The sequence below is a fragment of the Biomphalaria glabrata genome, chromosome 5 (genome assembly GCF_947242115.1).
Source record: "Biomphalaria glabrata chromosome 5, xgBioGlab47.1, whole genome shotgun sequence".
Taxonomy (NCBI): domain Eukaryota; kingdom Metazoa; phylum Mollusca; class Gastropoda; family Planorbidae; genus Biomphalaria; species Biomphalaria glabrata.
In genome coordinates this window covers 3,906,737-3,930,006 of record NC_074715.1, presented here as the reverse complement: position 1 = coordinate 3,930,006, position 23,270 = coordinate 3,906,737, and the positions used below count along the sequence as shown (strand labels likewise).

At 34.0% G+C, this 23,270-nt stretch overlaps 1 protein-coding gene across 4 annotated transcripts in view; it reads left to right on the top strand.

The window, feature by feature from the left end:
• The first annotated feature begins 269 nt into the window (after window positions 1-269).
• LOC106079432 (deleted in malignant brain tumors 1 protein-like) overlaps window positions 270-23,270 on the top strand; it is a 53,054-nt gene continuing 30,053 nt past the window's right edge. For 2 of the 4 annotated variants that reach the window (XR_008777892.1, XR_008777891.1), the window contains exons 1-4: window positions 270-487; window positions 3,197-3,350; window positions 12,529-12,704; window positions 16,619-16,772. Coding sequence is in view for 1 of the 4 variants with exons in the window: in XM_056029053.1 (XP_055885028.1) it covers window positions 433-487; window positions 3,197-3,350; window positions 12,529-12,704; window positions 16,619-16,772 (539 nt within the window). In the remaining 3 variants the exon portion in view is untranslated. The remainder of the gene's footprint in view (window positions 488-3,196; window positions 3,351-12,528; window positions 12,705-16,618; window positions 16,773-23,270) is intronic. The other 2 variants (XR_008777890.1, XM_056029053.1) reach the window with 1 other exon arrangement.

The window sequence follows — 23,270 nt, the reverse complement described above, 5'->3', positions numbered from 1 at the left end:
CCAGACATCTGATAGGATAATAGCGTTTTGACAACGCTAAAAAAACATGGAATTGTGCTAAACTTAAACTATTGGTTAAATATATGTAATGGCATACATTTATGGTTCTTTTAGAAATGTAATTACATGATTCAAAATATATTATACAGCTACGTTTAATATAGGCTGGTTTTTTTTTAAATTAAGTTACTAATAAAAATCTGGATAAATGTTGAGGAGCTGCTGTCTCAAAGAAATTATTTGAAAATATTAAGCAGAAATATTTTCAGAAGCACACATGGATGTATATTACTTTTTGTTTTCAAAATGCTCAAAAGCCGGAAATAAAAACTGTAGATATATCTCAAGTACTTTGTGACATATGTGTCCAGACAGATATACATGTCAATCAGCTTTAAAAAGTCATTTTACCATTTAGCATTATTTGGTTAGATGAAAATGATTTTGTGGATACTTTTGATGACTTTCAATTTAATGCAATGCCAAGGTAAAAAATATACATTTTAAGATTCAACTGTCTATAATTTTATACATATTTTTATATGAGTTATATATATATATATATATATATATATATATAACCTTTATGGTCCGTAAGGAAATTTGTCTTACAATTTGTGCATTACACCAAACAAAACATTATAACTATCAAAATACAAACTGTATATTTACATCAGACATCATATATATGATATAAATATGTACCGGCACCTTTTTATATAATGATAATGCATATGTATTCGATTCAGAAGTTTAAAAAGTGATACCTTAACCCATTGGCGATCTCCATATGTCTCAAGATCTAATGCAGTAAAATCCTTTGTTTGCCAAGGGCTTTCCTCTGGGCTACAATGATGTGGTCCGCGACAACTATACGCCCTTTTGGATTGGAGGCAACTTTGATTGAAGCGTTTGGAGAGGATTAAACGCCTGCTTTAGAGCCGTACTTGGGATAACTGATTTTCATTGGCAGCTTAAGCAATTTATCCGCCATACTCTTCTTTTAAGGCGTATAAAAGAGCTAATTGCCTAAACAAAATGGTTACCGGCTTCTCTTGAAATGATATATTATGTATATAAGATATGTTTATAGGGACCACACTTCAGTGTCGTAGCATACATGTCGCGAAGGGGTTCAATGAATCCGAGCCCCAAATCATTAAGGGTCCACCAATTTGAAATTGCCAAATAGAGTTGAGTCATAGTCTCCTGAAACTCTAGGCCAGTAAAAAGCGAACAAGAGCTCCCTCTCACCGGCCTGATTGAACAGTGTTATGTCTGGCGGATTGTCTTACGAGTGTCTTAGCCATCTTTGTAGAGCCACATTTAGTGCTTTTCAATTTCATCACCGAATTCTATGACCTTCAGCCAGTGTAACTTCTCTTGACTAAATTTTGGAATTAGGTGACTATTTTGCTTTAGATTTTATATCGAAAAGGGAAGTTTTATGGTCAAAATCATCTGTTAGAGTTTTTAAACTAAAATATATCTGGAGTTGTTTTTTCTTTTAAATTCAAAACCACATTTAGCTACGGTCATAGAATTTGGTGACTATGGTTTGCTTTAGAAATAATATTGAAGAGAGAGGCTTTCAACCTTAAAACAGTCTGTAGGGGGATTTTAAATTCAAAACTATCTTGAGGGGTTTTAAACTTTTAAAAAAGCCATCTTGAGGAGAGAGGTTGAAACTTAAAACCCTCATTGGCTTGGCTAAGAATTTTAGTGTGTAATTTTCTTTTTTTTTTATATTGCAGAGGTATTTTTAGCATCGAACCTCTCTGAAAGAAAAAATTAAACTCAAAATACCCAATAGGCTTGGCTACGCTCATAGCATTTTGATTGCGAAATTTGTTTTTTTTTTATTTTGAAGATTTAATTTTTAGCTTCAAACCCCGCTGCCGGGGTTTATACAAAAAAAAACAACCTTTGGCTATTATCATAACATTTTGAGTGCGTAATTTGCTTTTTTTATATTGAAGAGGTATTTTTAGCTTCAAACTCAGCAGAAGAGGGGTTTAAATTCAAAACCCCTTTAGCTACGCTCATACAATTTTGAGTGTGTAATTTGCTTTATTATATTGAAGAGGGTTTTATTGTAAATTTTGGAGAGGGGTTTAAAATCAAAATCTTCCTTAGATGTGCTCTTAGAATTTTGGGATTGTCGTTTGCATTTTTTATAGTAGAGGGGGATTTAAATGAAAAAAAGACTAGTAGTGGGTTTCAAACTCAAAACCCCCTGGTAGGGGGTTTCAAACTTAAAACCCCAGTTTGGGGGTTTTAAACTCAAAACCCCATGTAGGGGGTTTCCAACTCAAAACCTCTCAAAACTTTCTGGTAGGGGGTTTCAAACTCAAAACCCCTGGCAGGGCTAGTAGGGTTTTCAAACTCAAAACCTTTCGGTAGGGGGTTTTAAACTCAAAACCCCTTGTATGGGGGTTTAAACTTAAAACACGTGGTAGGGGGTTTTAAACTCAAAACCCCTCAAAACCCCTGGTAGGGGGTTTCAACCTCAAAACCCCTTAAAACCCTCTGGTAGGGTATTTCCAACTCAAAACCCCCTGGTAGGGGGATTTAAACTCAAAACGCATTGCCTGTTGTAGGGCAAGTGATGGTTTAGTATTAAAATTTCACCTAAAATAAACATAATTAAAGCAAAAGATCAGTCACTCCTGCGGGGGGGGGGGGATTTTATTTCGGGGGGGGGGGTCGGGGTTTGAACCAAACCTCCCTCCCCTGGTTACGCCCATGATATATATATATATATATATATATATATATGTATATATATATATATATACATAAATACACATACATTTTATCTAACAGTTTTCTTTACAATTTTAAGGTATATGTATTTATATATATAAAATTTACAAAAAACAACATTCACAACAATTTTGCTACATTGCGAAAACAGTATTGCAATTTTAATTTTAGCTTTCAATTATTAAAAATAGAATTCCCCTCTCGTCCTTATAAATAGACACACATGAATGCTTCGAACAGGAGCTCGGGATACAAGCATTTCACCGACAGAGGCAGGCAGACAACTATCGTTTAACCTTTAAAATGCATAAATTTATATGATCCTCACTTAATGTAGTCTTTACACCAGATATACCAAAAGTCTTTATTTGTACCTACCATTTATAGATAATAATCTCTAATATTAGAATTTGAAATTGAACATTCACAGCCATTACTGACCTACAAATACGACTAAGAGATGGACAAAACAGGTTTGAGGGGACAGTGGAAGTGTTTTATAACAACACATGGGGATATGTTTGCGATGATGGATGGTCCCAAAGAGCTGCCGAAGTGGTCTGTCACATGTTGGGTTATCAAAGGTAAAATAATTGTTCTAACGTTACTAAATACTCTGGCTGATGGACAAAGAGACATAGAAGTTTTTGTCCTAATATCTGGCTGGCCTGATAAAAAAAACCTGGATTTATATATAACCTTTTTTTTTTTACCTGAGAATAGTTTTAATTGTAGACAGTGATGGTAACTAATCTAAACTATAAAAAAATGCCCACTAATTCCCAACAAAAGTTAAGTAGTTAAACTAAAAATGTATTACCAATTTTAAAAGATTGTGAAACTAACTTTAAAAAAAAAATATTTTGACCACTATTAATTACTTTACTTTAGGAACAAGGGGGGGGGAGGTGATTTAGACGAGGATAAAGTAGATTGCAGACCTACGATTCGATCTACTGGTTTTAACATAAGTAATATTAACTATGTTACTTACATGAATTATTTCATAATAAAATTTGAAAAAAAAATTTAAATAACTTTTTCTAAATCATAAAATATAAATATATGTATACATAGACTGCCAACTAAACATAAGTGTCGTTCATCAAAAACTTAAGAACGCAGTACTTCCGGTATAGAATTTTCTTTTGCGACATTCATGTTGATTGCATTATTCTATATGGTGCTGCCAGTTTGGATTATTGTTTTTCTTTTTTTCATTACATTTGACAATTAGTTGTTTGTTTTGTGTGTGTGTGTGTGTGTGTGTTTTTTTACAGTGTATATTCTAAATTTGAATTAAATAAGCGATTTACTGAAAGAGTCAATACTTTTCGAGATTGTCATTAATTAACTTTGTATATATGGGTGATATAAGTTAAGTCTGCGAGTAAGTCAGTCTAAATAAAATAACAATAGTGAGTTACTAAGCCTTAACTCTTACATCTTTACCAACTTTTGTTTATATCTATACCAATTTTTTTTTATTGATTTAGAGTTTTTAATCAACATAATGTGCATTTTTATCTATAGTTGTGGAAAATCAACGATAAAAAAAATATGTATTTATCACTAACTGAAAAATATGCATAAAAATTTCGGCTCTGTATATTATTAATTTTTTTCTAACTAAATAGAAGTCCAAATAACATTCAATTCTTCTAAAAGTCATAAAAAGATCTGATATTGTTCCACTTATGTCTTTGCTCAATAAAATTCTAGAATCATTAGGTCCTACTTTAATAGAAAGTATTTTACACATAAACATGTTGACTGTCACACAAACGTAGTGACCTATGGCTATAAACTTTATCTACAAATACGACTGTACGCACTACTTTTTTTTTTATTTATTAATAAACTACTTAGAACTATATTTTTTGTAAATGCCCCATTTTTATTTGGTATAATCAGAATTTGTTGTTATAAAAATCTGGCTGTGCCTATAGAACTTTTAACACATTTATGACTAAGAAAATATTTTGAACGTCGCGTTCATCCCGAAGAGTCTAAATCTGATCTAGATCTAGATCATAGTTGTTAAACTCTTGAAATGTACATTTTGTTGCTCGAGTCCTGTTGCTATCTATATATAGATCTAGATCTTGTTAGATACATCATCGTCTTTACCCATAGAATCAAGATTTAGATCTAGAGCCTAATATCAAGTCTACTGATCTAGATTAAGGTCTAGACTAATATTCCTTCGATAGATCTGAAGTCTAGAACTATCTTGATTATGATCAGCTTCATCTGAGCTTGGTCATGACATGATGACTAATCTTATCTTATCTTACCTTATATAATACAGACGTTACTTCAAAAAAGAAGATGATTGCGTCCGACGCGTCATGCATTTAGTCATGCATATTAACCAATGACTTAAATTCTGCCAAGTCACTGGTTTTCCTGGCTAGCTCAGGCAACCCATTCCATGCTCTAATAGCACTAGGGAAGAAGGAGTATTTGTACAAATTTGTCCTAGCATATGGGACGAGGAATGTGCCTTTATCTTTTTGTACTTCAGAGTATTTTATAATCTGATTTGTGAACGTCGTCTTAACTTCTTCACTTGGCTCACAGATCATTCTTTAAAGATCTACTTTACTAAAGAATCTAATCTAAATAGTTCTAGACTAGTGTATATTCTAGATTTTATATAATAGTAATAGACCTAGACTCTTTATATGTATGATCTAGCTTAAGCCTCAATCTAGAATCTGTATTTAGATCTATTACTATCGAGATTTACTGTTTCTGATGAGCATTTCTCTTTCGCTTACTCATTTACTAAACGTATCTATATCTAGCTCTTTGATCACTACTCATATCTTGCCTAGATAGAAACAGTTGCTAGACATTATAGTTGGATCTATTTTCTTGTTTCCGATATTCTCACACAATCCAGTACGTACCAAATTGTGCTATTATTAACTGTTGATCTAAATTTTAACTTTTCTATTAAGTACCGAAGAAGTACACAAAGGATATTTAATGGCACACTAATTGCTACAATTCAATGTGTGAATTCAAGTATTTACCCAGATTTTTTCACAATATATTTGTATCGTTTTTAAAAGTTTGCACCCAGTGCCAGAAACTATAAAAATACATTTAACAGTAAGTTTTTTTTATTAAATTATTAATTTATTTTTAAACGTTATTATAAGTCTATTTTAACTGTAAGAATCCATTAGCTATTTTTTTAAAGCTACTTTTCTGTGTGTAAATATTTACACAATATTGTTGTTATGTTGTAAATAAAACATACCATATTGCCTCCAGCATGTGCAGGGTATTTTTAAAATGATAATTGGCTCATGCATGCAAATATAACTCTTTTGTTATCTAATGTGTTTTCCTTTAAGTTATACTTTCTTGTGTAAGAATTGTGTAATATAGTGAAACAAATTCTCAATTAAAAGTACGATTAACCAGTTATGTCTGTGACGGACCTCGTGTATGACGTGTATGAGTGGCTCGTTGGGTGTCTTGGGGATGATTATTTTTAAGGTGCCACACACTGGTCCTTTAGAGATAAATCGGGAGAAGGCACGCAACGAGACAAACAATATAGAAAGATGCAAATTTAAAATGGAGAAAGCGTCCGTTCAAGGGGCGCAACTCTTGTTAAATTTAAATGGGGAAAGGGGAGATAATTCATATATCTTTTCTAAGCGCAGTGTTAATGGTTAACAAGATTATCAAGGCGGTCAGCCGAGAGAAATGGAAAAAAAAAAGATGTACAAATATATACAAGGTTGCGTGAACGATCAATTGAGCAACGTAGCAATGATATTGTGGACATAGGCTAATGCGATATATAAATATGTACATATGCAATGGTTAGGTTTCCCACTTACGACAGTGAGAAATACACAATGCAAACATAAAACATAAAGGAAATAAGTAACATACACATTGTAATATCCAGAAAGAAATATACACTAATTAAGATGGAACTGTGATTAAGTTAGGCGTATCACCAGGTATTCCTCTAGAAGTGAGAATACATTATTAGTCCAGACTCGACTGTCAGCGAGAAGGAGTAATGACAAAGTGTATCTATTTCGACTAAGTCTAGCTTATAAAGGTCGGAGGAGATGGGCGGAAACAGGAAAGGCGATACACTAAGGACTATCTCTCGCGAGGGTTAACCTGACTCAAGACGGAAGTCGCACTATGGAATGTCATGAATCGTATTGACACGAGTAATCTCCTTATTCAAAGAGAGATGTGGGTAGGGGTGGAAGAAAGAATGAAGTATATTTCCAGCCCAGGTGTGTCGGCCGTATACGTCGGACATCCGGCGCCTAGGATCATTGTAATTGACGGCTTGTTTGTCTATTCCCCGGTCAAGGGGAGATAGGTTAAAAGTCGTGATCTTATTGTCGCCAAAGTGGTGGACTCAGTCTAGCAAGAAGAAGAAAAGGTGGGGTTGGTGATGAAATTGGGGTTAAAAATAAGAATTATTTAAAATAAAATAAATAATTAATAATAATAAATGCTGGGATAAAATTGAGTGACTCAGCAAACGTTTGACTTGTGAAAAAGTCAACCACACAAAAGATTTCCCTGGAAATCATTGGAAATATATTACCAAACAAAATAATTGGTTTGACTCTAAATCAGCTATTTTAGCACATGTCAACAGAGCAAAGAGAGATATACTCGCTACATACAAGGCAAAACCTACTCAACGCAACCTGTTAAATCTGAAAGAAGCTAGAGCAGAGGACAGCAAGGATCTGTGCCAATGAATACTGGGTAGAGCTCAGTGAAAATATCCAGCCAGCTTGCAGCCAATGCCAACATAAGAGGGATGTAGGAAAAAATCAAAAAGGATCTCGGATCCTCCCAAAACAAGACATCACCTCTTCAATCAACCACTAGGGGAAATTATCACAGACAAATGCCAACAAATGAACATTACTCTGAGCTCTATGCACAACAAGCTCAGTCTCTGACTCTCTTAAGGCTATTACCACAATAAACGAGCTAGACGAATCCCCCACCCTTTCAGAGATCAACAAAGCCATACACAACATTGCTGCCCGCTAAACAATAGGACGCGATGGTATCCCCCCAGATCTTCTAAAACAATGCAAAACTACTCTAATCCAACCTATACACAAACTGCTTTGCAAATGTTGGCAAGACGGGGCTGCGCACAAGACCTGCGGGATGCTAAAATAATTACACTGTATAAGAACAAAGGTGACAGAAGTGACTGCAACAATTACAGAGGAATCTCCATACTAGTATTGTAGGCAAAGTCTTTACTCAAGTGATTCCTCGAAGGCTACAAAAACTCTTTGATCGGGTCTATCCAGAATCACAATGCGGCTTTTGCTCAGGGAGATCCACGATTGGCATGATTTTCTCTATCCGCCGACTCCAGGAAAAGTGCAGAGAACAAAGGATGCCTTTGCATATTGCGTTCATAGACCTGAAAAATTCTTTCGATCTAGTTAGCAGAGATGGCATCTTTACATTTTACACATAATGGGCTGTCCATCCAAGCTACTAAATGTAATCGTATCTTTCCACCAAAATATGATGGGTGCAGCGCAATTCAACGGTGCCAGCTTCGAAAGTTTCAGTATGAACAGCGAAGTTAAACAAGGATGTGCCCTGGCCCCAACTCTCTTTGGAATACTATTTGTACTGCTAATCAACAACGCTTTTGACGAATCCACAGAAGGCATCTATCTCCATTCCAGATTTGATGGCAAACTCTTAAATATTGCCCGACTGAGGGCCAAATTTAAAATCAGAACCACCCAATTAAAGATGACCTGTCTCTAGAAGAGGAGATAAAAAAACGCATAGGGAAGGCTGCCTCGACTTTCGCTAGACTCATACCAAGACTTTGGGAAATCCAGAAGCTAACTACGGTGACCAAAATGGAAATCTACAAGGCATGCGTTATGAGTACACTGATGTATGGCAGTGAATCATGGACCACCAATGCAAAACAAGAGAAAACTGAACTCATTCCATTTGAGATGTCTCCGTAGGATATTGGAAGTCACATAGAAAGAAAGATAGTGCAATACTGAGATCCTTTCGCGATCAGGTATTCCCAGCATCTTTACAGCCCTCAGACAACGCCGTTTGCGCTGGCTTGGACATGTTCGCCTGATGGAGGACAAGCGCATATCGAAAGTCATCATCTATGGACAACTCGCGAATGGCACAAGAAAAACTGGTCACCACCACCTCCGTTACATAGATGTAATAAAACGGAACCTCAAAACAGTGAGCTAAAATACTGACAATTAAGAAGACATAGCTCTAGACCGCACCAGATGGAGAGAGACTGGAAGAAAGACGTACAATCCTAAAAAATGGCCAGCTCCTCTACCACCGATGCAAAAGCCACCTTAATCTGAGCTATTTGTGGACGGGAGTGTCTCTCCAAAGTGGCCTTCACAGCTACATGAGGAAGTGTACTCTGAGATGAACCGTAGTCGTTCTACGACTAAAGAAGGCCAATGAATGATACTTTCTTGTGTAAGAACTAAATATATAGTGAATAAATGATCAATTAGAAGTACAGATTAATCATTTATCTTGATAGAAACGGATGTTAAATGAGTTAAGAAAATGCTTAAATAAAGTATTTACATAATTCTTTGAACTAGTCACTAGAAATTTTTAAAATAACAATAATGATCTTTTTTTTCCCAGCAGATGTTTATTTCAAGAAGAAATGATTCTTTCTTATAAATAGAATTAATGACACAAAAGTCACTTCTTATGCCAGAATTTCTTCCTATGAATATTCCAGTACGAATGGCAGTTTAAAATTTATACTTTAATTTTAGTCAAATTAATGCATGACTGAAGAGCTTATAAGAAAAAAAATCTCAATCAGTGGTTTGAAAAACCCACTAATGTCCAACCATTTCTAGTGATTTAAATTTTAAAATCTTTCGCTGAGCCTTTTTTTTTAATTTTTAGAATAATTTTTAATACCTTTTTTTAAGAAAAATGTTGCCAAGAAAGCACAATTCTGACTAGTTCAGAATGCCTTGACCATTTAAAAAGCTGCAAGAGCAAAAAGAATAAATAAGAATAAATGCAGTGTTCGAATTCTTCTTACAAATTTGCAAACATAAGTTCATATTTTAATGTGTGCAGTAAAGCATAGTTACTATGGTTTTCAGCATTTTTTTTCAAACACTCAATACAATATTCAATGACTTTTTTATTAGCTTTTATTATTTTTATTATGCTTGTGCAGAAAATTTCCAATAGTTATTGTAAAGTTAGTTTTCATCTCTTTCAAGTGTATTTAATTAATCATAAAATTTTCATAATATTACTGAATACAATGTCAAAGATTTTGTTATTATTATACTAATCCTTTTTTGTAATATTTGTTTGCATCTATTTTGTATTATAATAAATTTCCATAGCATTTTTTATTTAAAACTTCAAATATACTTTACTATATTGTTAATATACTTTTTAAAGAACTTTTTTGATAGATGTTTTCAGAATTGATTTTACCAGTAAAGAACTTAACCATATGGTAGCTTGGTACTATATATATGAAACTAAGATTGAGTCAATGACTTGTTATGAACTTAATGTATAATGTTACTACTCCACCAACAGTACTAGAATTTGCCTAGTGCCTGTGAACATCTGAGTGGAAGGAGAACGTGCTTCATAATACCTACCAGTACCGTGCTTGATAGCTAGATATTCATGAATATTACGTTGTCCTTGATTTGATGATTCTTAAAATTACAAAGTCTGAAATTTTTTTTACGTTATTTCTATAATTTTAAAAAAATCTCTTTAGGAAATATTGTGTTTAAACCATGGGCGTAGCCAGGATTTTTTTTCTGGGGGGGGGGGGTTTGGGGGGATTTTTTCTCCCCCCCCCCCCTTCGAAAAAAAAAGTAAGTTTGGGTGTGTTTACATGATCTTTTTTACATTCTGACTATTCATTCGTTCGGAAGACGTTTATTATGCCGTAGAATGTTTCTTCCTGGAGTTAGCGGAAAAATTGTAGACTCCCTGCCATTGCCAGCAATGGGGTATGGGAAAGCGCGGTGCGAAGCCCCGCCGCCAATCACTATTTCTGGTATTGAAAGCCAAAAAAATGAATATTCTGAGGTATCTACAGTAAATTTGCCTGCTATTAAAAAGTTTTATTTCAAAAAACTAAAATGCATTCTTACTTCCTTACTGGCGCCAATTTGTACTAGAATGCCATCACAACCCTTAGTATGAGTAATTCATTTTGTCGGAAAACATGTCCCGCAAATCTCATGCGACGCTCTGTCACAACCTTACTAAGGTGTCGACTCCCAATTCGCCATAGGATTTCCTTGATTTAGTCCCGATCTCTATAACTGACTCCTAAAATCTGTCGTAGCCATATTTGTTGAGCCACATTTAGTGTTTTTCAAGTTCGGTAGATGACTATTCAATGCACTTTATTAATTGAGCCCCGCCACTGGTAAAAATATGTAGCCTCTCTTGAATACGCTCTTGGAATTAGGTGATTTCAGTTCACTTTAGATTTTATATTGAAAGGGGAAGTCTTATCGTCAAAATCATCTGTTGTGGATTTTAAACTAACAAATCTCTGGAGTTGTTTTTTTCTTAATTCAAAACCCCATTTAGCTACGGTCTTAGAATTTGGTAACTGTAGTTTGCTATTCAATAATATTGAAGATAGAGGTTTTCCCCTCTCAAAACTCTCTGTAGTGGGATTTTAAACTCAAAAACCATCTGGAGGGGATTTAAACTTTTAAGAAAAGCCATATGTAGGAGAGGGGTTTAAACTCAAAGCCCCCAATTGGCTTGGCTACGCTCAAAAAATTTTAGTAATTTGCTTTTTTATATTAAAGAGGTATTTTTTTAGCATGAAACCCTGTTGAAAGGGGGTTTAAACTCAAAACCCTTTTTGGCAACTCTCATAGCATTTTGAGAGCGTAATATACTTTTTAGCTTTTAACTTTACTAAAGGGAGTTTAAACTCAAAACCCTTTTGACTACACTCATCGAATTTTTAGTGGTCAATTTGCTTTGTTTTTAATATTAAAGAGGTATTATTTACCTTCAAACGGGCCAATACGCGGTGGGCGGCCACCCAATGGCCGGTCTTATCGTGAACAAGATTTTTTTTTTTCAATGCAGACAACTTTTAATGTCGTAAACAAGAATATTCACGGACTATACATATTTGTCTATATTGGCTAAAAAAACGTTATAAAGCTTTACAGTTATAAAAGTCACACATTGATTTGTGCACATTCACCTCTGTAACATCTTCTATGACAATGAAGTTTTCATTCATGATTCCCTGTAAAAGTGATGATATAAAACTTCGGGAATGGTTTCTTTATATAGCAAAAACAAATTCTACCGGAAGTCACTTTTACATGCAACCAAGGACGCCTCGGTGAACGGGACTTATTTAAATGAAAAAAATAAAGGCTTATTGCGCAAAGTTGGCAGTCCATGTATATATATATATATATATATATGGTCTATATACACTAACAGTAGGGGTCAGGAAGGGGAATTTCTAAAACTCAAGCAAAGGATAACGCTTTGCAAACCTCGAAGCGAAACATTCAAGTATGAATGACCTTATTTCGTAAAAGAAGCATAATGCGTCCCCCCTTTCATTACAAGGTAATGTTTTTTTTATAGGGCCAGAACAAATAATTGGAGGTCTTTGATCTAGAATTACACAACCAAGAAATAATTACAATATAATTTTAACTTTGACAGATCTGGCGCTAGAGCGGTGACGGATAATGGATATCAATCGGACCATGTTTACGGCTACCTACTCGACGATGTCTCCTGTCCGACAAGTGTGTTGACCTTAGACGATTGTTCCCATTCTAATTGGGGTCAACATGACTGTGGCCCCACGGAGAAGGCGGGTGTTATTTGTACTGCAGGTATTTTTTTAAATCATAAATACAAATGCACAATTTGATAATTTAATAAAATTGATTATATATATATATATCGCTGAAGGGGAGTTAAAATTCAAAACATCTTTTGGTAATGATCATAGCATTTTGAGTGTGTAATTTGCTTTGAATCTATATGGAAGAGGTATTTTTTTTAGCTTCAAACCCTTGGAGAGGGGGAGGGGGTTTAAGCACTGGTGACTGATGTTTGGATAGCCTCATATTGAAGAGGAGTTTTATCGTAAATTTTGGAGGGGTTTTAAAATCAAAAACTTCCTTAGCTATGCTCTTGGAATCTGAGGATTGTTGTTTGCATTCTTTTTTTTTTGTTTTATAGAATAGGTGGATTTGACTGCAAAACCCCTTGGTTGGGGGTTTTAAACTCTAAACCCCCTTGGCTGCGATGTGACAAGTGATGGTTTAGTATTAAAATTTAACCTAAAATAAACAGAATCAAAGCATACATCAGTCACTAAATTTCGATCCCTCCCTTGCGGGGGGATTTTATTTCATGGGGGGGGGGGTGTTGAACCCCAACACCCCCTGGCTACGCCCATGATATATATATATATATATATATATATATATATATATATATATATATATATATATATATATATATATTGTTATAACTCTGCCATGCGCACCGCCATCTAAGCTACACACTGTGATAAACTAGACTGTAAAGGATGTCAACATTTGGAAAAGAGGAGAACGATTTCCGCCCAAGTTGAGAGCCGAAGTGAAAAGACTGTGCCTAAGAAAGATGATGTTTTATGTACTTGTGATGTCGTGTAAATAAACAAATATGTACCTCGTTGAGTTGCCTCACTTAAGTTAGTACAATATTTATATATATATATATATATATATATATATATACTAGACATATGTTACCCGCGACCCGCGGGTCTTTATTTGCGCATTACTTTCGATATAGTCACTGAGAGTGTTTTGTAAACAATTAAACGAAATAATAATGTAATAAGTAAAGCGAATGTGTCAATGTAAAAATAGCCTAATAGGCTTAAATCCATTTTTTTTTAAATTAAAACATTTGCTTTTGAATAATCTAGTGGATTGGATTTAGATGTATGTTAAACGTAGCTAATGATCCTTTCACGTTATTTCTCTTTCGCTACGAAAATAAAATTAGTTTTGCGAAAATGGTTTACCCGAAGTCGATACATTCTTATCTATTAAAAACGAAAAGAGCGATAGCTTTGTTAAATAAATGGGATTATAAAGTGAACAATTAAACGAAATAATTTTTAGTACGCGATTCATGAATGAATATAGATCTAGGCCTATCTCAACTCGGCTTCGCAGCTTTCGTAAACGAATGTAGCTTTAGAAAACCAAATTTGAATGTTTATTTGATCAAAATATGAAATGAATGGACTTTAATTAATATGTTTATGTGTTAAAGTATAAGACTATCTGTGCGAAGAGAAGTTTTATCATCTTAGTGTTGAATTAGAGTTTTAGATCTAGGGATGGGATTATAAAGTAACAATAAAACGAAATAATTTTTAGTACGCGATTCATGAATGAATATAGATCTAGGCCTTTAACTCGGCTTCGCAGCTTTCGTAAGCGAATGTAGCTTTAGAAAACCAAATTTGAATGTTTATTTGATCAAAATATGAAATGAATGGACTTTAATTAATATGTTTATGTGTTAAAGTATAAAACTATCTGTGCGAAGAGAAGTTTTATCATCTTAGTGTTGAATTAGAGTTTTAGATCTAGGGATGGGATTATAAAGTAAACAATTAAACGAATTAATATTTAGTACGCGATTCATTACTGAATTGTCTAATGAAAGAATGTTCGTCAGGAAATCTGTAATCACAGATATAAGGAACTAATTAATGTAAAAAATGCTTTTGAAACACAAAATTGAAGGTTAATTTTATTATATAATGAAATCAATGGATCTTCTTTTGTCTTTTCATGTGTCAAAGTAAAAAACTATCTGCGCAAAGTGTATTTCTTAAAATTAGATCTAGGTCTAAATCCTTTCTATCTTTTCTCATGTCAACATTGTAGACATGGCCTAGATCCATAAAATACTATAGCTGTAATAGAGTCGGACAACTTTATTTTTTTTTGAGGGTCTTACATTTGTTTTAGGGCTACAATACATTCACTAAGGTCTAAGTTGGTACCCAAGGAACATTCCTGCCTAGTTTTATCAAGATTGGTCAAGCGGTTTTCATGTCTATAAGTAACATACATACATACATACATACATACATACATACATACCCCTCACATTCTACTTTATAATATATATATATATATATATATATATATATATATATATATATATATATATATATATATATATATATATATTATATGATACCGACGTTAACTTTAAAAAAGGAAGATGATTACGTCCTACTCGTCATGCATTAAGTCATGCATATTAACAGTCACTGGTTTTCCTGGCTAGCTCATGCAACCCATTCCATACTCTAACTGCGCTAGGGAAGAAAGAGCTTTTGTACCAATTTGTCCTAGCATATGGAACGAGGAATGTGCCTTTATCTTTGTGTCTTTCTGAGTATTTTTATTAAATTTTGTATTTGTGTTTGAAGATTATGGTACAATGTTTTATGTATAATTGCTACTTTACTTTTAAGTCTTCTATCCTAAATGCTTTCTAAATTTAGTGATTTTACTAAAGGTGTTACTCTATTCAAATTTGAGGTTTTTTTTTATTATGAATCTCTCTGCTCTATTTTGTGTCTGTTCCAGTTTCTTAATGTTTTCTTGAATTGAGGGTTCCCAAACAGAGGATGCATTTTTTATTACTTGCCTAACCAAGGTTAAATAAAATTTCAGTTTTTTTTTCTTTTTTTATTTATATAAATTTCTTTTAATAAACCCTAATGCTTTGTTTGATTTTTTTTTTATAGTTTTATCAATATGTGGATTCCATGACATTTTTTCATTTATTATAACACCTAGGTAGTTTACGTTTTTAGTCTGTGTTACTGGTTTACCATGAATTGGATAAGTGGATTTAATTTGTTTTAGTTTTTTAGTTACTCTTAACAACTGACATTTTTCTTGGTGGAAAAACATGCTCCAATTTGATTCCCATTTCTGTAATTCATCTAATTCTTTTTGTAAAATGTATGTGTCGTGTTGTTTTTATTGTTCTATATATTATGCAATCGTCTGTAAATAATCTGAATTTTTTTCCTGAAGTAATTATAAAAAAGGTTAAATGGTGTAATGTTGAAGAATGCGAATGTCGTGGAATGCTGGGTCCGTGCTTCCTGGAGTACTCTTGACACGAGACAAACATATATGCTATACGTTAAACTCTCCAGAGTATATTACTAATCACGCCAGCAGCTCAGCGTGTAACACTGTACAGAATAATACAGAATATGAATACATGTCTCAAAAAGAACACTGGCATCATCGGCCTCAGAGGCCATCTGCTGCCAGGTACTCTCCTCTATGCCAGTGAGGGCAAAATGGAAGCTGAATGGATCTTTATAGCGCTTACGATGGACACCTTTGTAACTTCGTCCTCTAAGCTCGACAAAGAGGATTGCCTTTGGCATGCGGTCGTCTCTCATACGGGATAAGTGTTATTGACAGCAAAACAAAATATCAAATAGATGATATTTGATTAAAATTTGCTTTTCCACACTTCTTTATAAGTGTTTTTTCTTAGAGGGGGGAGCTGGCTTTTTTTTTTTTAGAAAAAATACGAAAAGGGGGCGGTAAGCCGAAAAAGGTTAAATACCACTGGTCTATGGTGAAATAAGATTATATTGGAGGCTAATTTGTATAAATAAACAATGTAAAAGAAACTATAATCAAATTATTTAGTGCTAAAGTTACCTACTATATATGAAAATCTCAATTCACAGCCACATCTAACCTACAATTACGACTAGGAGACGGAAAAAACAGATTTGAGGGAACAGTAGAAGTGTTTCATAACAACAAATGGGGATATGTCTGCGATGATGGATGGTCCCAAATTAACGCCGAAGTGGTCTGTCACATGTTGGGTTATCAAAGGTAATATTTTTGTTCTAATGTCACTAACTATAGTCGACTCTGGCTTATGAACACAGAGACACAATAGTTTAGGTCCTAACACTTGGCTCGCCTGAGTACAAGACGCAGCGTGCTGCAACACATTGAATGTTTATTACACTTTTACAATTTATTTTCTCTTTACAAGTCGCACATACGGAATGAGCAAATCCTAAGTGGGCATGTTCAACTTAAACTGCTTTAGAAATATGACAGTTAATGTATATCGATGGTAAAAAAAAATGTTACTATTTCGCTCCCCAGACTAAAAAATCTCTAGATTATAATCTTTAATTTTTCTTAGCATAATGTTATAATTATTTTGAGCCTTTCAATTGTACATCTAAAAGCTTATCAAAGGAATATTATATTAAGTCTAGTAGACTTGGTCACTGAGCAATAGTCGCAAATGTTTTAAAATTAAACCTTTTTTTTTATTATACCTTTCATTTGTTTTTAAATTATGGATGCTATGTAAGTAAAACTTTTTATAAAACGACCAAAAAAAAAAACACATTGTTATCAATGTCACAAAAATGAGCACGAAAATATTTGTATCTATGATATAGGACATTTTAGAATGTATACCTCTTTTAAATGCTTCTTTACAAAAATAACCCAGTCAATGCGTTTCTTTTCCACTTACATATACCAGAATGGATCTAATTTCTCCAGGATGTAATATATTGTTATATCTGACAAAATGTCTTACCGAAGAATATCATTCCCTTTACAGGCGTACGTGCAATATGTTTATCTCGAAAGTCCTCGGCATAGTATATAGACTAGTGTCACCTTCTTCTTTTTTTAGAATTAATTTGACTTGCATATTTCTATTTTTTTACTAGGATTAATTATGTTTTCTAGACACCAGGAAAAAACATTATTTATATCTGATTGAAAAGAAAGTTTACTTTCAGCCATTTTAACCCCTTTTTTTAAACCTTTTTTTACCTGAATTCTTTTTACTTGAAGAAACGTTTCGTTCTAGATAGTGATGGAAATTAACTAAATTAAAAAAAAAATTAAAGTAGTTAAACCAAATAAATTTTACTAATTTTAAAAGATAGTTAACCTAAACTAAAAAAAAAAACAAATTGACAAATTTTCATTACTTTTCTAGAGATTGTCTATCATTTAGATCTAGATAATCTATCTACGGTTCGATTTAGTTCTTTTAACTTTAAATCTTTCTCCTTAAATAATAAGAAAGATGTATCTTACACAAAGTTATTTCATTTTAAAAAGTTGAAAATAAAGATGTCTAAATATGTGTATTGTATTTTTGCCTTGAAGAAAGAATGATACTTATATGTTTTATATATATTTTTTTTTTTTTTTTTTTTTAAAGAAAGATTAGTGCTTTTTAGACACCAAGAAAAAATATTAATCATATCTTGTATAGGGAAAAAAAGTTTACTATTAGTCATTTGAACATATTTTTTTTAACCTTTTTACCTGTATAATTCTTACTCTGAGAAAAGTTGAGCTGTAGATAATAATGGGAAACAAACTAAATTTTGTAAAATTAACTAAATCTAATTCTAAACAAAAAAAAAAGTTTTTTAAAACTAAAAATTATTTCAGTTATAAAGATGGATTCACTAACCAAAAAAAACTACAATTTTTCGATAAAATTTTTAGTAGGGTGTCTTTGATTTAGACCTAGATAATCTATCCAACTGTAATAAAATACTCAGAAATACACAGAGATAAAGGCATCTTTCTCGTTCCATATGTTAGGACGAATTTGTACAAATGCGCCTTCTTCCCTAGTGCTATTAGAGCAAGGAATGGGTTGCTTAATGCAGCCTAAAAAAACTGTTACTTGGTAGAATTTAAGTCACAGAGATAAAGGAACATTTCTTGTTCCATATGCTAGGACGAATTTTTACAAATGCTCCTTCTTCCTTTTTGCCATTAGAGCAAGAAATGGGTTGCTTAAGCTAGCAAAAAAAACCAAAGTTACTTGGCAGAATTTAAGTCATTTGTTAACAAGCTTGACTAGATGCATGACACGTAGGACGTAATCATCTTCTTTTTTTAAAGTGACTTCTATATTATATAAGAAGTCCTACGGTTCAATCTAATTCTTTTTACAAAGTTTAAATCCTTCTTAATAAGTAACAATGTTACAAAGACAGTTTGGGTGGAAACACAAACTCAAAATCGGCCGCGAAGTAATCTACCCAGACAGATAAAAAGGCAGATTTCCTTATTTTCCGAACTAACATCACAATAAAATTATATCAAAGACAAATGACAAAGAAAAATGGAGAAAGAGGGTTGACAGATCTTTAGTGGTGCCCCAGCGGTCAGGCCAAATGATAGATGAAAGTGAATTGTAGTTCGATTTGAACCTTGCGTAACTAATGTCTTATAATGAACATTTAATAGATCTAACTGTTTAGTAAAAGGGTCAATCTCTTATTTAAATGCTTAAAAAAAAATAACATGTCCGTAAAAGAAATAATCCTTTAATTCAGTGTTTCGTATGTGTGGAATGTTCACGCTATTAACGCGATGATTTGAAAAATAATGTAGTAATTGTTGTTTTAAATTCTATCCAACTTATATGCATACTAATTTGATTTTTTTCTTTTTAAAAAATAAGGTAAACATTTTTTCTGTAAATGTAGAATTTTAAATGACAAAACGTATATACCTGAGCAATACAAATGTAAAATACAACATTTTGACAAAAAATCTAAAACCGTTTGCATAAATTTGTATAAATATGGTTAATAAATATCTACCTTACTAAAGAGCCTCCCGTGTTGTTTACTATTGTTGTAACCCTGTTTCTCATTGACTAACTTTTTTTTTCCATGAGCAAAGTAATGTGATTTTTGTTTATGCTGTTGGGCGCAAATGACCTTAACTATTGTGTAAATGTGTTTAAAAAAAATTTGTTACGATTTTTGACTGAGGATTGAGGATTGTTTTCTATTGTGTTAGTGAATCGGGATATTATAATTGATTTGGAGATTGGGACATTATTTCTTTTTATCGGGGATATTGATTGATCATAGTTGGATTGTGCTTCTACAATCAGAGAGATACCAGCGTTCTGAGATTCGGTAAGTTATTTTCTTTAGTTCCATCCCAGGTCTTAACAATTGGTGTCAAAAGTGGGATATCGCCTACTTTACTTATAACATGTATACTTCTAAACGCCTTTATAACCTTCATATTGACGAAATCTGTCATGAGTTAAGAAAGCGGGACATCGTAGCGTCCGGAAACAAAAAGGCCCTTGTTTGCCTTCTGAGAGACGGGTAAAGACGGGATTGACCCGGACACTTACGAGTTTGAAATAATGGCTGATCTCGGAAGAATATTAAGTGAAATAAAACAAAAACTTATAGAGTCAATGCGAGCAATGGCGACTGGTTTGAAAACAGATCTGGAGGAATTCAAAAGTAAGTCAAGGGAAGAAATCGCCGCTGTAAAGTCACAGCTTACAGTAGAGATGGAGCAAAAGATTAACGCCCTTAACAATGAGGTCCAGGCAGTCAAGTTCGAGCTGGGCAAGGTTCCACGCATGAAAACAATCTCAGGATCAAGCAAAGCAATTTGAAAAGTCAAGCCACCTATTTTTGATGGTGCAGTCTCGTAGACAGTCTATAAAAGACAATTTGAGGCGGCTTCTAAAGTGAACAACTGAACTGAACGAGGAAAAAGCAACTGTATTGATGTTATCGTTACGTGGAAAAGCCTTTGAATGGCTACAGATAGTTAACGACCAGCAAGATTACGAGACCATTTATAGAACAATAAAATTGCTATTTGGAGGACGAACACATGAATGAGGTTTATAGAGTGCAATTGAACACTCGGCAGCAAAAATCAGGAGAGACACTACAGGAATTGGTGACAGATATCGAACGACTGGCACGCCTGTCTTATCCGACCTTGACCCAGGAGATTTTAGACTTTCACATAACAGACGGGTTTATTGATGGTGCTCGTGACCACGAATTGAAGAAGGCTATCAGATTAAGTGGAAAAAGAGAGGCAAGCGATGCTTTGATATACGCCTTATCGTTTGAGGCAGCTAAGACATAAAAATAGCCCATTTCAGTCTAGGGCTTCATTCTGATGAGGTTGACCTCACAAATTCATTATTAGAAAAGTAGTGGAAACTATAGATGACCAACGGTCTCAGCAAATGCTTAGACCAAATAGACAGGTTGGACACTGTTGGAATTGCAATGTTCCTGGCCACATTCAGAGAAATTGTACTCCAGGGTATGCAGGCCGACCAAGAGAGAGAGATGGACTGGGTAGACAAGATGCCATCATCCAATCTCAAAACCAGGAAAACTAAGTTCTGCCGGTCTAGTTGGGTGGAGACAGGCAGCGAGATTCTTAGAAAACCCTAGGTTTATCATCCCAGTGGCGTACTAGGAAAAAAAGAAGTCTGAGAGTACAAGGGAAAATAGGAGTTCGTTTTTTCAGATTGCTATTGGATGCTGGCGCATCGAGATCGATAATTCATCCTAGTCTTATTGAGACTAACGTAATTCAGAAGTAAGTGGCTAACTATAAAAACAACTAGTGGACAACTTTTGCCAGTTTTAGGTCAAGATCACTGTAAACATTGTGATATCAAATCAACCTTTTAGTCACGAATTCCTCGTCGCCAATATCATGGATGATTGTATTCTGGGACTAGACTTCATACAGTTTTTTTTTACTCTCCTTGAACATTGGGGGTGGCAAGGTGCAATATGAAAATCTTGAAATTCCGTTGCTGGGGAACGACATGGAAGAAGAACAGATAAAGAGGGTCTTGATAACGAAAGGTATTCGCATACCCGCACAGTCTGAAGCCATTATATGTGACACAATAGACGGTAATGATCCTGTGTCCATCGCAAGCCTTATAGAGCAGTCAAAGAAAGCTCAGAGTAGACTGCCTGTGGGGAGAATACTGGTTGTTATTAGAAACGACCGAAGGGTAGTTGGTCGGGTTATGAAGTTAAACACTCAAGCTTACAACCATCAGAATGAGAATGTTAGCGCCACTTGTTGTCCAATGGAACCTGTAGCATCGTGTGATGTTGTGGTCTCTGTGTTTATTGCCTCGTCATGTGATTCTCGAGTTGATCGGATACTTAGAGATGAGGGTGAGGATCTGTCGGAGGAAGAGCGTGTTGAGGTTCTGCAAATGTTTGCTGGAGTTTAGGGAAGTCATGCCACACAGTGAAAATGGGCTCGGCCAGACTGACTTGGTGTTCCAGGAAGAGGTTGTGCAGCTGAATCGGTTGCACCGGTATTGCGAGGAGACCAGAGTCTGTTTGGGACCAACAGAAATAGGTAGGAGGCAGTGTTGTAACCCTGTTCCTTCCTGACTAATCATTTTTTTTACGTGCTAAGTAGGGTGATTTTTTGTTTATGCTGTTGGGCGTTAATGACCTTAATTAGTGTGTAAATGTGTTAAGAAATTTAAGTTATGATTTTTGGATGTCTTGACTGAGGATTGTTTTCTATTGTGTTAGTGAATCGGGATATGTAAATTTTGGATTGTGACATTATTTCTTTTTATCGGGGATATTGATTGATCATAGTTGGACTGTGATTCAGTTTCATCCAATGTTTCTGTAGATAATAAATTATCGTTTGCCACGAGTGAATATATTAAAAGAAATAAATTTTGAATATTGATAAGAATATCAGATCACCACTATAAAATTACAAAAATTAAACACAACGTGAATACAAAACTAGGTTACAAAGACTCAAAATCGGCACCCGAAGTTGTCCTCCAAAAGTCTTCATTAGGATTCAAACACAGGACTTTCGGTTCTAAGTGCTTTACCTCTCAGCCACAGCATCTCCATTTATTCATTTAGCTTACACTTTCATTTTTTTAAATAATAGTTTTTAACCTTATCCATACATTCAAAATTAATAACATGTTACATGTAATAAAGAGAAACTAAAAAAGATTTATTCTTCTTACAAAATTAGATAAATTGGCAATACGAAAAAAAACACCTACTTTAAGCTACAGTTGTGTACAAATGACTTAACAAGACTTTCCCCTTGCAAATAAAAATTAATATCTCGATAGTCATTTGTCGTACAAACTAGACATAGATCTAGCTAGATACATAAACTGCAAATAAACACTGCATCTATAAAACAAGTGAGGGCATATAAATATCTCGGCGTTATCTTAATAACAATCTCTCATGGGAATACCATCTTGGAACTCTGACAAAGAAAACAGCCCAGCGACTTTTGTTTCTATACAAACTCAATATCTTTAAACCAAATAAGAAGTTCCTAAATACTATTACGGCGCGACTATACAAATTCTGCTAACATACGGAATAACTTGTTGGCAAGGCAACGCTTCATCTAACCTGTTGCGCGGCCAAGAAACCATCATAAAAAGGTCATCAAAATTACACTCACAATATTACCACATTTAAAGGAACTTTTTAAACAAAAGTGTCTAAGGAAAATCGA